The sequence below is a fragment of the Polypterus senegalus genome, chromosome 11 (genome assembly GCF_016835505.1).
Source record: "Polypterus senegalus isolate Bchr_013 chromosome 11, ASM1683550v1, whole genome shotgun sequence".
Lineage (NCBI taxonomy): Eukaryota > Metazoa > Chordata > Cladistia > Polypteriformes > Polypteridae > Polypterus > Polypterus senegalus.
The window spans coordinates 100016232-100032665 of NC_053164.1; the positions used below are offsets into that span (position 1 = coordinate 100016232).

The 16434-nt window shown below is 35.8% G+C and overlaps 1 protein-coding gene across 3 annotated transcripts in view; it reads left to right on the forward strand.

Moving 5' to 3' along the window:
- The window catches only part of esrra (estrogen-related receptor alpha), an 83909-nt gene extending 72838 nt beyond the window's left edge, over positions 1-11071 (forward strand). For all 3 annotated transcript variants that reach the window (XM_039769363.1, XM_039769362.1, XM_039769364.1), the window contains exons 6-7: positions 3526-3795; positions 8142-11071. In XM_039769363.1, the coding sequence (XP_039625297.1) occupies positions 3526-3795; positions 8142-8395 (524 nt within the window). In that variant the 3' untranslated portion in view covers positions 8396-11071. The remainder of the gene's footprint in view (positions 1-3525; positions 3796-8141) is intronic.
- The last annotated feature ends 5363 nt before the right edge of the window (positions 11072-16434 follow it).

A 16434-nucleotide genomic window follows, 5' to 3' on the forward strand; every position in this document is an offset into this window, starting at 1 on the left:
ATGTATTTATTTTGTTTTTATTTAAATTACAAGGGATATTGTGTAAAAAGGTTGCTGTCAGGTGTCAAGGAGTGCTACTCACATTTAATTAAAAACACTTAAACTTAAAAGATCAGGATGAGCATGTGAAATGAGTTCTAAATATGGCTTTATCTTAAAACACACCATAATTAAGGGATACAATGTTACAATTGTTAGCATTGGTTTTTCCTAGCTTTGTGCAGCTGGGTTCAAATCCCAGCCCAGTCATTGGCACGTGAATTTCCTCCTAAACCCCAAAGACCTGCAATGGTGGGGATTAGAAATCCAGAAAAAGAATACAGTAAGTGCGTTCAAAACATGGATAGATAGTAATTAATTCAAATTTCATATTGCCACTATATTTATAAACACTGCATTATAACTTAAGATATTAAAAAAAAAAAAACGAATAATAAAGATGACCACTTCATATTTCCAAAGGCAGCCAAAACATGAAGGAATTGGTAATTTACTTGTGCCTCTTGAAGGTTTCCTTGTATGGCATAGAATCTGCAAATATATCCAACATTGTTTGTGACTCTGTCTGGGCTTTTCTTTTTTCAAGAGTTGCTTCTTTTCTGAAGAGTTTGTGATGTCATTATTTTTGGGGCCGCTTTAATATTGGAGTATGACTATGAGGTTTGCAGCCCCAGCAGAAAGGCGCTCAATTTTGACAAATACAAGGCTAAAGCTGAAGCTGCTATATGACTGATCTCTGTAAGTCTCTCTGTCTGTGTGTGTCTCTCTCCTCCAATGAGGTCTCCTTTTTCACACTTGCTTTTCTTCACCATAAAGTGGTGCACAAGCAAAGTATGAAGTATATCCTAAAAGGTGGGGGAAGCACATTCACCATTGTGGATCCTGTTTTGTTTGAAACATATGAATTTTAAAGACATGTTTTTTGTTTTCTATATGTGGAATCCACTTTAGCCTGGGAATGCTGCAGTGAAGCCTATTAAAGAAGCTTTATTTTTCTGCAGAACTTTTAAAAACACTTTTCATATTTTAGATTTACTTCATTCTGTGGATTTTTTGCAAAACTGAGTAACAATTATATTGGACCATAACAAAGTATAAGCACTTAATGACAGCATTTTGCCTTTCTTGTTATTCATTCCTAAACAAAATGCTGCATACCATACAGACAACAGAGTTGAAAGAAACTGGCATCCTGTATAGCATAAAAGATTACAGAGAAAAAAAAAGTTAAACACTTCTTTTAATATGTTTGATGTAATAAATGTGCAAGTGGAGTTCTTGTTTCTAATGGAAATCAAAGAAAATTTAGAACCAGCCTGTTCATCCAGTCATGGTTCCTTGTGTTAGTGAAAGTAACAAAGCCTTCTACTGTGGCCAAACCAAACAGTAAACCAATAATTTGCAAACCTCAACTAGTGTACATCTTAATGGTTGAGCTGTTTCCTGGCTAAAGGTTAAAGAATAGTCTTGATTTTTTGTCTTACAGGCTATAAATCTTGAAAATTGGGTAATTTGGTTTTTTTTTTCCTAGTTTTTACCAAGTTGGTTCAGTTCCCATCTGCTAATAATAAAAAAGCTGTTCTCCTACTACAGTACTTTGTTGACTTGTGCCACAGTCTTTCACATTGTGAACTTTCATGTGTTCACACAGCAATTTTAATATGAACACAATTAATATGCAGCCCATAATGATTTTGTTTCTAAGCTTTGCACAATTCACTGTTTATTTTTCTCTTTACTTGTTCATTTATTCATTTTTCTTGCCCTCTTAATCTGATGTGGTGTCACCCATAGATAAATAAAAATAAATAATAAAAAATAATTTTGTTGATACTTGTTTCACTTAATCTGAAGTAGTGACATTTCTGCATAACTTAGAATTACCATAGATACTCATGTATAAGTCGAAAAATTTATGCCTTAAAATTCATTCAAAAACACAAAGTCGACTTATCCACGGGGCAACACTAATTTCATTAAATAATTCTTTAAACTGTGAAATACCGCACTTGAATTTGAGCATTAACTTTTGCAGGTTTTGGATAACAAACATACCATTAGCTGCCAGTAGATGGCGGTAACCAGAAACGTACAGTATTTTGGACCATAAGGTGCATCAGATTTTAAAGCGCAATATCAATGAATGGGTCTCGATCCCGCTGTCATAAGTATCTTAGTTTGTTACATACGAAATAAACGGATTCGTACCAGAGGTGTGCGGTCGAATCACCAAGTAATACTCTTCACAAAACAGTTCAGGCTTTATAGCGACCGCATCTTCTCGGAGTTCGGTCCACGCCGTCTGTACGAAAGGGTTACAATGGCGCTCACGTTCGCGTCCGACAATCCCATCCTCGACACTTTTCTTCCAGTTTACTAGTGGAAAATGGTGGGACATAGTTTCCTCTTGCGTGGGCGATGTCCTGAAGGGGTTGGTGCTAATTGCGGTGGCTTTGGAAAACTCTGCTTCCAGGTCAGCGTCTACCCCTAGTTTTGTCGCCATTCACAGTTTCCTAGTTACACACTCCACCGAGAGAATGCACCAATTTTCTTTCAGTTTTACAAGCTTCGTGTCGCTCACTAATACTGGCAGGAATAATCCTGGACGAGCCCCCAGTGTTACCTTTCCTGCCTGTCTCCGGACCATGGTCGGGGTGACGCAGGGGAGCTTCTCCTTCTTCGTGTCCAGTGGTGTGAAGCTCCAGGGCCAGAGCAACGTGTTCTGGGGTAAAACCCTGTCCTTGAGTTCCCTTCTCCTAATTTACAGCAGGGAGTGACACACACGGCTTGACTGCTCAATGGTTGACTTTATTATCTCCTTCTTTTTAAGGTGCCTGTTTTAGCTTAACAGAGACCAAAAACACAAGAGCCCCACCACGCGGTCAACAAACACTCAATCCTAAAACCCCGACAACTCCACCCACATCCCACATTCAGTATAATTGGGATGTCAGGCTGCTATTTTAAGCTCTGATCCCAACAAGAGTCAGACTTTGAAGGATTTGAAGAAGACACTTAGGGCCACTTTATTATATGCGAGGAATTTGAATACGAATTTAATTGAAATATTCTAACTGTAAGTAAATGAATAAAAATGTTTTTGGAGTTTTAATTTTGGCTTACTAAAATTCTTCAAAGATTAAAATGTTGAAAGTCTGGGCCCAGGTACATTGGGTATAATTATGAAATTCAAAGAATTTGATAGGCTGTCAAGCTTTACCCTCGAATGATAAGCAGGTCATAACAAATTACATAATTTTCGGCTTAAACAATACACTCGACTTATCTGCGAGGTCAACTAATAGGCGAGTATCTACGGTAAGTAATCTAATCAAGGAAATGTCAAAGTAATATTTTGCAGTTCAGTGATCTCTGTTTACAGCATTAAAATACATGAAGGTTGAGTTTTTTAATGAAGCTAATCACTTTTCAGGCTTACTGTTTATTTTTTAGATTTATTTTTCAGTATGTGTAGCGGGTTTTGATGTGCATTTTTTTAATAATGATGTTTAATGTCATTTCTAGGTTTTCCATCACTATCTTTGGCTGACCAGATGTCAATTCTACAGAGTGTATGGCTAGAGGTTCTAATCTTGGGAGTAGCTTTTCGTTCCCTGCCTTATGAAGATGAGATTGTTTTTGCTGAGGACTACATTATGGATGAAGACATGTCTACAATGGCTGGACTAACTGAATTAAATGGTGCTATTAATCAGTTAGCAAGGAAGTACCGAAATCTTCAGCTTGATAAAGAAGAGTTTGTCATGCTCAAAGCTATTGCTCTCACAAATTCCGGTACAGATTTTTTTTTTTTTTAATGTTTTGGAAAGCAAATGTTTAGTCAGCCAGACATGCATGTTCTTGGCAATTTTTCCAGCTTGACATTAAGTAGAACTGTAGATATGAAGTCTGTGTTAGTGTACATAACCGTACTTAATATTTGCCATCATTTAGGCATTGAATGTAATTTTATGATGCACTTTGTCAAAATAAGATCAAAACCGCTTGCAGTTGATGTTGTTCATTCTGCCCAAGATCTTACGTGAGCAATCTGATCTTCATTGACTTAAAAAATTTTATTACTATTTTCTCTTGTTTTCCTTTTACTTCCACATCTGTCCATAAATTCAAAAATAGCTTTCAATGTCTTGATTACTTTTAGATGTCCACCAAAACTGTTTACTCTTATTGAACTGTGTGTGCATATACAGTGTATAGTCTCTGTAGATTTACTGAAAAAGAGGTTGTTCTATTATTACTGTTCATGTATATGTTTTCAAAGTAGTTCTTTTTACTGGGGATACACAAAGCATTACCAGTATTTGTACCTCTTGTTACTGTTTTTAAATTGACTTTGTTTTCACTATTTACAAAAAATTTGAGCAGAAGCTTTTATTTAGCCTGGCACAATCAAATTAGTGTGGATTTATATGTAGGAATTTACACCAACACTTTAAAAATGTTTTTAAAACAGAAAACAGATGAGTATTTTTGCATGTAAAAGATCAAGTACTTTAGTAAATAAATTAAAATTGTAATTAAGCAAAGGAGGTAAATGTATACATCCATCAGCTTGTTACCAGATGATTTTGTATTAATTTAAATATATATCCGATATAAACTAAAAGCATGCTGAACAGAAAACATCTGTTGAATTCTTTGCATTTTAAAATCAGCAGGTTTTAAATTGTTTCAGAGAAATGGTATAATTTATTCATGACAACACCCTACATATGTTTTCACTGCTAGAATGTTTTGTAGGTCACTCTTGTAAGTTTGCTCCCCCATCAATTATTATTTTTCTTATACTTATTTTAGTATGCAGAAATCACAGCAAAGAATGTACATTAAGTTTATGTTGACTGCTATAACAAATTATTCCGTCTATAAATGAAAAAGTTACTCCTTAAAGAATTTGTCTACAGAAAGGCAAGTGCTTGACTGCAGACTTGATGTCTGAGCTGTATAATTAGATCCATTCTCTTGACAAAATCGTTACATTATCTTGCCTGCCTCTTTCTGATAATATTCTGCTGCTGTCTTTGTGACATTATCATTTTTTAGTTTGTCTCATAATTCACTCCAATGTAACATTTTCTTTCATAGAAAAAGTTGCACTGCATCTTTCAGTAACACTACAACCATTGAGACATTTTCAGATCCCTGAAATTATCACTGATGTATTTGGATGGTAAATTTTAGCCTTGAAACAGAATCTGCTTAAGGCAATATTTACTGTAAATGTAGGTTGCAATGGGGAGAAGGATCACAATAAAATGTTTTAATACTAAAACTGACATTTTTTTCAGCCACAATCTAAAACAATTTCTTTTTATTGCAGTATTGGTAATAATGTCATTATGCATGAAACCTTTTAGAAAAATTATTGTATTTTTCTTTAAACTTGAGGAAGAATTAAATAAATTCTTGATTTAAAGTTGTAAAATGGAGTGCAGTAGTGACTTTTAGCCAGGAGGAACGCAAAAGTATGTAACAAAAATTGCATCCTATTAATGGCAAATATGCGTATTGATATTTTATTAAGGGCTTCCAACTGCAGATGAGTCCGACCTTGGGGTGATTCAGATCCTTTCAGGATACTGAATTTAAATAGATATACTGTATACATTTTAACTGAAACACTTTTTAAAAATGTTATGCATTTTAAAAAGTTTTAAATTAGCTTCTCAAAAACTTTTTGGTCATCTGGTCAAAAAAAAAGTGTTTATGCAAAGACTTTTTTTGAAATAATAAAAAAATGCACAGTATGTCATATATAATACTTATGGTCATTAGCACAGTTAAATATGACCCATGCTAGATTTTGTAGTACACTGTAACTGCTCTTTAACTACTATGGACTGAAAAGCTTAAAATGTCTTTTTCCTTTCTTTCACACCATTTTATAATTGTCAGCTATCCTGCAAAATGGAGAAGAGCACATGTGGTAGTTTTTTTCACAGTAAAGCCAACATGCAACTGTGCTGACCCGCTGGGAGTGTATATTACTGTAAACTCACTGCAGGATACCTTGCAGCATATCTGTCATGCTAGCTTGGAGCAATTGGAGGTTGAGCATACAGTGGTTCAAGGGATGAGCCGGAATGAGTAGTAGTCAGCAGCTGGCAAGCAGAAAGCACGGGTTCAGCATAGTTCACCAGGTCTCACCATTTAAGAGTATTATGCTGCCAAAATATGGATAGGTGATTGACTTTGCCCTCACAAAACCCAACCACACTGCTATAGAGGCTGTGATTCAGTTCAGTTTTCCTTGTGATCTGATTTAAAAAAGTGAAGTGCTTTACATTGTCTATACCTAAATGTGTTCTTGCTCACTTACTTTATTAGCTTTTTTAATGCAGCCTGCATTTACTTATTTTGCTTTATTTATATTCATTTATTTTCTCACATATTACAGCCCAGCTCAGTCAATCCGTGTGTTGATATATGCTGCAGATCAGCGGGCATGTGCAAATTCTAATGGCTGGTAGACTATATATTACAGAAGGAGGAGCAGCAGCAGCAGCATATGACATTAGAGAAGAATGTGTTTAAATAACAAACATTTGGAAAAGTCTTACAGAAAGGATCTATAGGAGACCTTCCAGCATGACACCATTGGTGATGGAAATTGCAATTAATGGAAGTAACAGTATCATAGGGATATCAGTAAAATACACAAGAAGCGCCGTAAAGCCCTACATTGTTTCTTTTCCCCATCTTTAAAGTAAGGTACACTTCAAGAGATGACACTTGTCAGTTTTGTTTTGCATTTAAAAACTGGATGTAATGCACCACAGATGATTTGTAAATTTGTAGCAAGATCAGAGTGATCAAACACTAATTGACTTAACATTTAAAGTATGTTAAGAACCATTCTTCTATTTGCTTATCTGCTTTATCAGGACATTCACTTTCACCAGGACACTTCAGAGCTGTCAGTTAGCCTAAGCAGAGTTCCCAGAGTAAATGTATACAAACATAGAAACATTACACAAATTATCAACAATTCAAACCTAGTGTTTTGGAGCAGTGAACTCCGTTCAATAAGCAGCTTTTTAAAATTTGATCAGGTGCCAACAGATTTATTAATAATTAATAAAAAATGTAGAATGTTCTGTAATCCAAGCTAAACTAACATGCATTTCAAAATTACCATTTTTCAGATTTGAATAAAATGTATGCAGTTACTTCTCTGTCAGTAAATGGCCATAATAGTATCAGTAATCATTTTGAAAATAGCTTGCATGGGGAAAAAGACTTAAATCCTTTTCTACTAAATTACTGCAAATTACCTGTATCTAGAATGTGAAGAAGTGCAATAACATTGGCACGCAGCACCAAATTGCACTTACTGATAGTATAATTTTCACATCTGTACCAAATGGAATGATAATTGTATTAAAAATAGGTGTATTTTTCTTTTATAATGGTTGAATGTTTTCTCATTTTCATATTTTTTTCATTTTCAAATGTCTGACATGCCTCACTCAGGCCTCTGTTTTGTCTCAGCTGTCTGGTGGCAACTCCTCAACAGTTGGCAAAGCTCTGGAGTTCTCTTAAAGATTCTGCAAGATGAAATACTTTAAAGTCTGAAGAGGCCTTTTGCAATTCCGTTGATTAAATGCTTCTTACTTAACTTGGGTAACTGATAAGAGTTCTTATGTGACATTTCTGTTTTTTACTGGTTAAAAACTGGTTTTAAGGGATAAAGGATGAATAGCAAGACAATGGCAATTTAACATTTTTAATGCCTCATAACTTCAGTACCAAAAATCACATAATTACAAGTATGCAAAAAGATAAAACAAATGCAATGGGGAGAAGGATCACAATAAAATATTTTAATACTAAAACTGACATTTTTCCAGCCGCAATCTAAAACAATTTCTTTTTTTGCAATACTGGTAATAATGTCGTCATCTGCAGTAGTGTCCAATTAAAATATTTGGAGGTGGGTGTACTGTGGCCAAATTGTGCCGTTTCTCAACGTCCACATCAGCTGTAGTGGCTTTCCAGAATAAGGAGTGAATGCAATTAGTAAAATTATGTATAACATTAACGTGGCATAAATTTTGATGCTTTAAACTTTATTGTTCATTTATAATTTTGTTTTTCTTTGTGTTCATTGCAAACTTTAGATTCGGTTCATATAGAGGACTTAGAGGCAGTTCAGCACCTCAAGGATGTTCTCCATGAAGCTCTACTCGAGTATGAATCCACCAAACACTCAGACGAGCCCCGGCGAGCTGGAAAACTGCTGATGACTCTACCACTGCTGAGACAAACAGCCAACCGTGCCCTTCATCACTTCTATAACCTCAAAGTGGAGGGTAAGGTACCGATGCACAAGCTGTTCCTGGAGATGCTGGAGGCTATGATGGATTCTCCTTGACAGCAGGTCAAGAAGGAAAAAAAAGAGACAATAATGTTGGCCCTCAAAAATACAAAAGGGCCTTTATTTGTTCTAAAGCCATATTGGTCTGCAAAGCTATTATGTAAAAAGCTGGTCAAGGACAACAAAGATATTTAATATTGTCAAACAGTACTTCCATCCTCCTTAGAAGAGGGACTGAACCCATTAATGGTGTGCTATTGTGAAGTGGAACTAATGAAAGAAACGCTTTTGCAGGATCTCCAAGTGAACACACACCTTGATGTCTTGATTTGGGAGTTTCTTTCATCTTTCTTCAATTCTGGCTTCACTGCTAAGAAACATGATAATTATGAACCAATAGTAATTTCCTTCTGGCAAACAAAACATCAACTCTGGGCATGTCAGACCAAGCTGTATGTGAATCACCATGCCATACACATTTTAATTAGATGACATCTAAGGAAAGAAATCTGATTATGACTACTGTAGTTCTAGTGAAGGAAGCTTTTATACATTTTAAAAAAGGGAATTCCTAATTTGAAATATTATTAGATTTTTATTTATTGTTATTTTTTTATAATAGGGTTATTTATGACATTACTGTCTTTCCTGTTTGATGACAGCACCACTTCCATCAGTGCCTCAACATTAACAAGAATAAACGGTCTTCCCACCATTTTCATCCTTACAAATGATGTTCTATAAAGTAGTTTCTCTGCATTCCCATTGTACAAAATCATGAAACCATAGCACACGCTGTACAGACTTTTTTCCCCTGTTATAGCCAAGAATCACACCTGGCTTGGAAATATTTTGTAGCAGGAATGACAGGTTAAGAGTGAAATAGCAGTAGCCTTTAATATACTGTAGAAATGGTCATTTAGCACAGATGGCACATAAATTCTTTTTTTTTACATGAACTTTATTTCAAATAGCACCAGACACCTTCACTATTATCCCTCTAAGGGTAAGCTGCAAATGAGTGTTTGCTTAGACATTGAATGTACACTTACTGTGTACTTTTATGTGAGGAATGCGACACATATTCCAGGTGACACTTGCTGCTAAGTGTTATTGTAAAGTTTACCATTTACATGAAAGCTAATGCTACTTGACAGCAATAAAAGATCAACAGCAAGCATATAAATGGCTGTTTATTTACAGCATATTTTTTTAGTACTGTTATGTTGGTGTTCAATATTTACTACTTACCCATAATGTTTCAGGTAATAAATGTTAATTTCACTATTAAGATGTACATGTATGCAATACAATCATTATATACAGTATATGTGTGTGTATAATTATATAGTCTTGCAATATTATTTTATTAGTATTTATTTAGGGCAGCTATATCATGCAAGGGTTTACTAAGGTCATTCCAGAGGTACCCAGACTATTTCACCCTAAAACTGTTTTGTTGCTTTGAAAAATAGTTTCAATAACAAAATTGTTGCTAATGATAGATACATTTTAACTGATTTTGTAAGCGGATTTTTCATCAAACAGGTAAATCTATTCTGCGAGCGAACATCCACAATACAAAGAAACAATACACCACATAGCATTTGTTTAGAATTAAATATTAAGGCATGGTATCATAGAATGCAGTATTGGTAAAAAAAAAAAATGCTGTTGCAGACCAAGACTTAAATCCAAAGTAGAACATTACAGATTATAGTTAACAGAATTATTGCCACATGAATACAGAAAAGGATGCAAACTCCTAAAACATCAATTCCTTTTTGTCCACATAGACTGCAGTATAAATGTGCAGGTGACCTTAACATCTGTGCAAAAGCACTTTAGACAGCTTTTGCAAAGGAGCAGATGGTGCATTCTTAAAGAGCAAACTGTGCAAAGTAGCAGAAATCTATGAATGTGGATGCATATGCAGTTTCATTTTGACCTTTAGTCTCTGTTCATCCTAAACATAAGTAAAATTACTGACAGGAAAGCAGGAGGATTTTTCTATGATCAGGTTGGCTAGGCCTGCCAGCTCAGTGCCTCCCTGAAACGTGGAAAAGGCATAATAACTTTACTGAAAGAAAAAAAAAATGTGTAGCTCTATCATTTCAGAAATAACTGAATAAGCAGAGTCCCAGCAAACAATCTGATGTTGCAAGCTGTGGATGATATGCTGGGAAGAGACATCAAGGTGCTTTATTTGTAAGAATCAAAATATATACAGTATGAATTAAAAAAATATCAAGATAAACTGTTATAAAAGGGAAGACATTTTAATTGGTACAGTTTAGAGGAGCTTTGCTTTAGCAGAGAGTCTGAGCTTCAGGTGTGAGCATTTGCTGTCGACAGCGTGATTGGCCTTGAACTGAAATCTATCTGTTAAAAACAATGCAGAGCCGGGGATGCGAACATCAACAGACATTAGACTTCCAGTTTTAATTTAAAAATAAACTAACATGCTTTTCCTAACACTAAACAGGATGTGGTGCTGAAATTAAGGAAATACATATGTCCTTTATTTTTCTTTATAGCATTTACTGACTTGATTCAAACAGAAAATGACCTTGTTATATCCTATTTAAAACACAGTATTACATCTACTTGACTGAAACACGAAGAGCAAGTGGAAGACCAAACTAGCTAGAATCAGAAATGTGTTTTAAATTGCACTTTGGATGCATTCTTCTTGACCAGATTGGAACTATATTTGAAAAAAGAAAAAAAAAACAAAACATTGGGGGCATTAACTTTAAGCTGTCGGTGTGTAAATTTGAAAAGTAGATTCATATTTTAGTATTGACTGCAGCAGCCAGAAAATTAAGAAAACTTTTCTTTTGGGAACATAAACCTGGAGCTTCTGTTCAAAACAGATGGACCTTGTAAGCTGTTTTCAATTCACGCGTGTAGAGGTGCAAATGGAAAGAAACAGGGAGGAATGTTAAACGATGTCCCCTTGCATGGAGCAATAAGGGTTGATGCTGACCTGAAACGGAGCATACCAGAGTGAATTGTAATCTTCTAAGTTATTGTCGGTGAACAAAACAAAACCTGTGATTTTATGCACTGTAGGATTCTTCCATAAATAGTCTGAATTTAGAAGTAACCATCTTTTAATTCATAGCAATTCTATGTGCTGTAGAACTAGAAGCCATATATTTCAAGAAAGCAATACATATCAGCCTGTATGGTAGTAAGTAATAAAACAAAATAAATACATTTTCCAATGCCAAAAGGGCAAGAAAAGCATTTTAATGACCTGTACACCTTTTTTTTTTTTTTTCTTTCTCAAAATCAGTGCAAGGACGTTATCCTTTATTATTATTATTATTATTTTATTGTAATGAAACCTTTGCCTCATGTACTTCTAGGTTGTATTTGTGTCGTCGTAAATTGTGTGCTGCTCTGGGATAAAAACTAAAGGAAATGATTGAAGATTTACCCACCTAGAGTAGATACTAGGGGTGTGCTGATGTGCCGATTTACTGATTAATGTATATTTTCATTGTACTTGAAAACCCTAATGCTTTCCTCATTTGCTAAATATGAATTTTATTTTTGATATGCCCATCCTTTGATATCCAATCCTCTTGGCTGACTTTTATTTTTTATTTAATTAATTATGCAGATCCCTTCGGTCAGCCGTCTAATTGCGTCTGAATGAAGGGGAGCAAAAGGGAATATTAACACTGCTAACTATATTTTTTACAGAATAATGTAGTGGCTGTCTTCAGTGATCAATTGATTTTATTGTAGCTTGTGGACAACCATACAGGCCAGTACAGCAATCATTCTGACCTAAAACACAGTGGAGAGTACATGAATAACTTGAAGTTTCCATCTCATTATTATTTTTGTTTTTAAGGATTTGTTTTAATTCTGGTGCAGTGTGTGACAGTGTACCATACGTATTTAAGGTACAAGTATGTGTAGCCTGCATTTGTACTTGTGTTTGTAAGTAAACGTAAATTTACACATTTTCTAGGTTGGGCAGTTCAAAGTGTACCTTAAAAATCAACACAACTGTAGAGCCACACGCAATCAGAAATGCCAAGATGGCACTGCAGTTTCTAGAATGCAGTTTACAGACTTGGATCTCTGAAATGAAGCTATGAAACCTGAAAAAAGTTGACAATTGCTAACACATTAACTCACTCACTTTACAAAAGAAGTGTGGCACTACTGACCCTTCATCTCCTTCTTGGTTCCTAACCCCTTTGATTGAAAAATTTCAGAAAAACAGGTTATGTTACACATAAAAGGATTGCAAAGTACATGCTTGGCAGAATGTCTCAAGCTCTAAATTAGAAAATACTACGATACTAAACCGGCCATTTAGGAACAATTTAGTGAAAACTTTATATTAGGATGAAGAATGGTTTTATGCAGATGTTTATAAAAATAATGAATAATTTGTTTCTTAGAATAGACAATCACCTCATCTAACACTATCCACAGTAAGTGAGGATCATCTCACGACTGAGCTGCTTCTGTGTTTTCTGTTTGCAGTTGATGAGTAACGGCATAGTAAAGCAGAGTATTGTATAGCAAACTCAGGACTGGGCGTTGTTAGTCTTTTGTTAGTCCTGTAAGAGTTTTGTATATTTTTCTCAGTGTAACATTTCTGTTAGTCAGTTGTGTTTCTGTCTACTTGCCTGTCTCTTGGTACTTACGGTGATTTGTATGTATGTATGTATGTGTGTGTGTGTTTTTGTGTAATGTATATCCTAAAATTAAATCATTCGTCTCACAGATTATGGCCTTTACTTCCAAAGACAGACCTTTTTTTTGTAAGCCATAAAGAGCACAGTCTTTGTTGGATGTAATGACCACCTTAAGATTTACTTCACAAAATAATCAAGAATAGCAATGATAAAATTTACTTTTTGAGGAGAGTATGTTAAAAAAAAAAAAAAAAAAAAAAGAAGATAAAAGTTGAAAGAAAAGGAATGGAAAAGCAGCACCCGTCTCTTGAGTCTTCCTTAGTCTGCAGTAGCAATGCAAAACATTGAGCGACTTGGCCGATTATCTTTTTGTGGCGCCTTTGCCCTTCACATTCTGATACGTCTGTTCTGGTTCTGCCATTGAGATTGGGAGCTGCTGCTGCTGTTTGTCATCTTAATAAATGTCTCGCCTTGTCCGTGCAACATGAGCACTGAAGCAAAATGACATAATGCTGGTTAGAGAGAGGGCTCCTTGAATGGTGATCCTAAATCAATCTGGAAAGGAGCAGTCATGTCTGAAACATATTTTGTGTGTGACTACAGACAGTTCAAGTTGGATTTCATCTCAAAGAGCCTTCATTAAAGGCTCAAAAAGGCAGGAACGGAGCGTGCGATTTAACAGAAAATCGGAGAGCCTCCATTCTTGAGGTGGCCATAAACTGAAGTGTTCATTAGATTGTGAGGCGCTTCCCTTTACCATAAATCGGCACTGAGAAACGCCATCTTACCAGGTTGGTTAGATGCAGTGGAAGCTTTCCAAAGCGAAACATTTCTTCATTTCTTGAGCAGTTTACCTTCAGAGATGCTTTGGCAAAACTGCAGTGGTTCATAGCAGATTTGTTTATACGGGTGTTTCTAAATGTCGCTGCGTGAGGAATTTGGTTGCACAGCATTAGGTGAGCCGCTCACTTGAGAAATGCTGTTCACATTGAGGCCATTACTGGTTAATTCACGAGGACTGGGATTTTGTGCAGAACTGGAATTTTTGCCAAGAACACTACTGGACTTCAGAGGCATACCATTGCTAGTGAACTGATGGCCGACTTAACTGCAGAGTGAAAGCTTTGTGGAGCAGAAGTGCAACACCACGAGTGCTGTTGAAATGAACGTGAGCATTTTCTTCTTTACATCAAAGCAATAAGTTCTTTTTCCATTTTGTTATGCAGCTTGATCCAATCTGGTGGCCACAATGTTGCCTATCTGCCATGGGCAGGTTAAGAAAAAATACAGCAATTATTTATAACTGTAATGAAATTGATTCTGACTATACAGTGCTGAACTGTGCTTAGACAAACCCGTTCTGTGTGTTTGTGTATTTTTCTCCTCATCCTCAAAACCAATGTGTATGCATTATTAACAAATCTGAATTTTTATCTGCTGTAATACGGTCCAGTATCCATTATACCAGTCTGACTCCGAACTTGACTGATTTCCTCATTTGTACTGCTATGGCTTCAGATTCATGTATATTTAGTACAATTCTTGGGTATCCTGCATAAATAGTGTTCAATATATTAATCATTGTTTTAGCTACAAAGGGAGATTGGCAGCATTCTGAAAAGTGTCAGGGTTAAGATGGCAGACAGTAGGGAGAAGGACCCTGTCATTGTTCATTTTTATTGTATAGTATATAAGCAATAACTGTGTATGCAAAAACCTTGAACCAAAACAAATTTCCACAGATTTATGTGTATTAAACATACAGAAAAATAAATCAATAATTAATGTGTTAAAATGTATTTAAAAAAAGAAAACTAATCTATTTTTATTCAGAAAATAATGAAAAGATAATGGTGGCAGAGCTATAGTGTTATTTCTTTTACTTTTTATTATTTATTTTGTTTGTACGTGTGTGTGGTTTTAGCCTTCTGTTAAATGCATGTTGACCGAAGTTGAGGTTGATATTTAAGTGCTTGTAAAGTAGTGTGTTGTACATTTTTTTTTTTTATTATTATTATTTTGATTGTGTTATATATTTGTTGTTGCTTATAATCTAATGAGTCAATGAGTCTCTAATGGCTGGGATTTAGAATAATCACTGTAAAATTCAGGACTTTTTTTGTAATAAAATGTTCACTTTCATTCTTTTCTCTCTTTTTTGGGGGGGGGGGGGTATATTTTGAATCGTTTTGCCCCTTCTCTTGCTCTCTGGTATTTGGATATTTCAGGTTTTTCATGGCACAAGTCTTTACTAGCTGGAGTACCCGGGGTGGATTAAAGTGCAGATGTGGTGACTAAGTAAAGATTACGAGGGGGAGACCAAAGTGACACTGACAGAAGGCCCAAAAGTGTCTCCTAGGGGCTGTGCCCTAATAAAGTCTCACTAATTAAACCTACAATGGTGAGTAATTTTGTATACCTGTTTCCTGTCCCAAAAATACGTCCTTGAGGGCACTGCCATATTAAAGTGCTGCTGTGGTCACTAAGTAAAGTTCCTAACGGGGGAGAAATTTGAAAGATAAAACCGCCTACTGTGTTTCTCTGTACAAATGGGGAGTCCTTGGAGAATGTGTCCGAGAAGTTCAATGGATCAGAACTGGATCTGTAAAGATGTGGATACATTTATTTACACTCCACCATGTAAAAAGAAGAACCCACAACTGTCTGAAATAATTTGAAACTGACAAACAGTAATTGGCCCCTCTCAGTGTTTATTTCATATTTAACAAAAAACAGATTCTGCTTTGGAGTTTTGATTTAACAGAATATTTCAAATCGTAACACAAATGAAAATGGCCTGAACAAAATGATGGGACCCTAGACCTAATATTTTGATCTTTAGAGGCAGTCACTGCAAAGAAGCGATTCCTGGAGCTCTCGGTGAGACTTCTGCACCTGTCAACAGGTAGTTTGGCCCACTCTTCCTGAGCAGACTGCTTGAGCTGTGTCAAGTTTGAAAGGGCCTTCTCCAGACTGCAGGTTTCAGTTCTTTCCATAGATGTTTGATAGGATTGAAATCGGGCCTCCTAGAAGGCCACTTCAGAATAGTCCAAAGTTTTGTTCTTCGCCATTCTAGGGTGCTTTTAGCTGTGCGTCTTGGGTCCTTCTCCTGTTGGAGGATCTGGTGCCTACCACTGAGACAGAGCTTTCTGACACTGTACTGGGCAGTAAGTTTCACTCCAGAATGAAACGGAGATTTCATTGTTTCCTGCACAGTCTCAAGACACACCATGCCAGACACAGCAAAGCAGCCCCAAACTGTAACCAAGCCTCCTCCATGTTTCATAGTAGGTATGGTGTTAATTTTTTTCTGATTTCACTTACCAAACAGCTCCAGTTTGGTCTCCTCTGTCCAAAGGACATTCTACCAGAAGCATTGTGGTTTGTCAATATTCATTTCAGCAAATTCCACTCTGGTTTTTCTGGGTT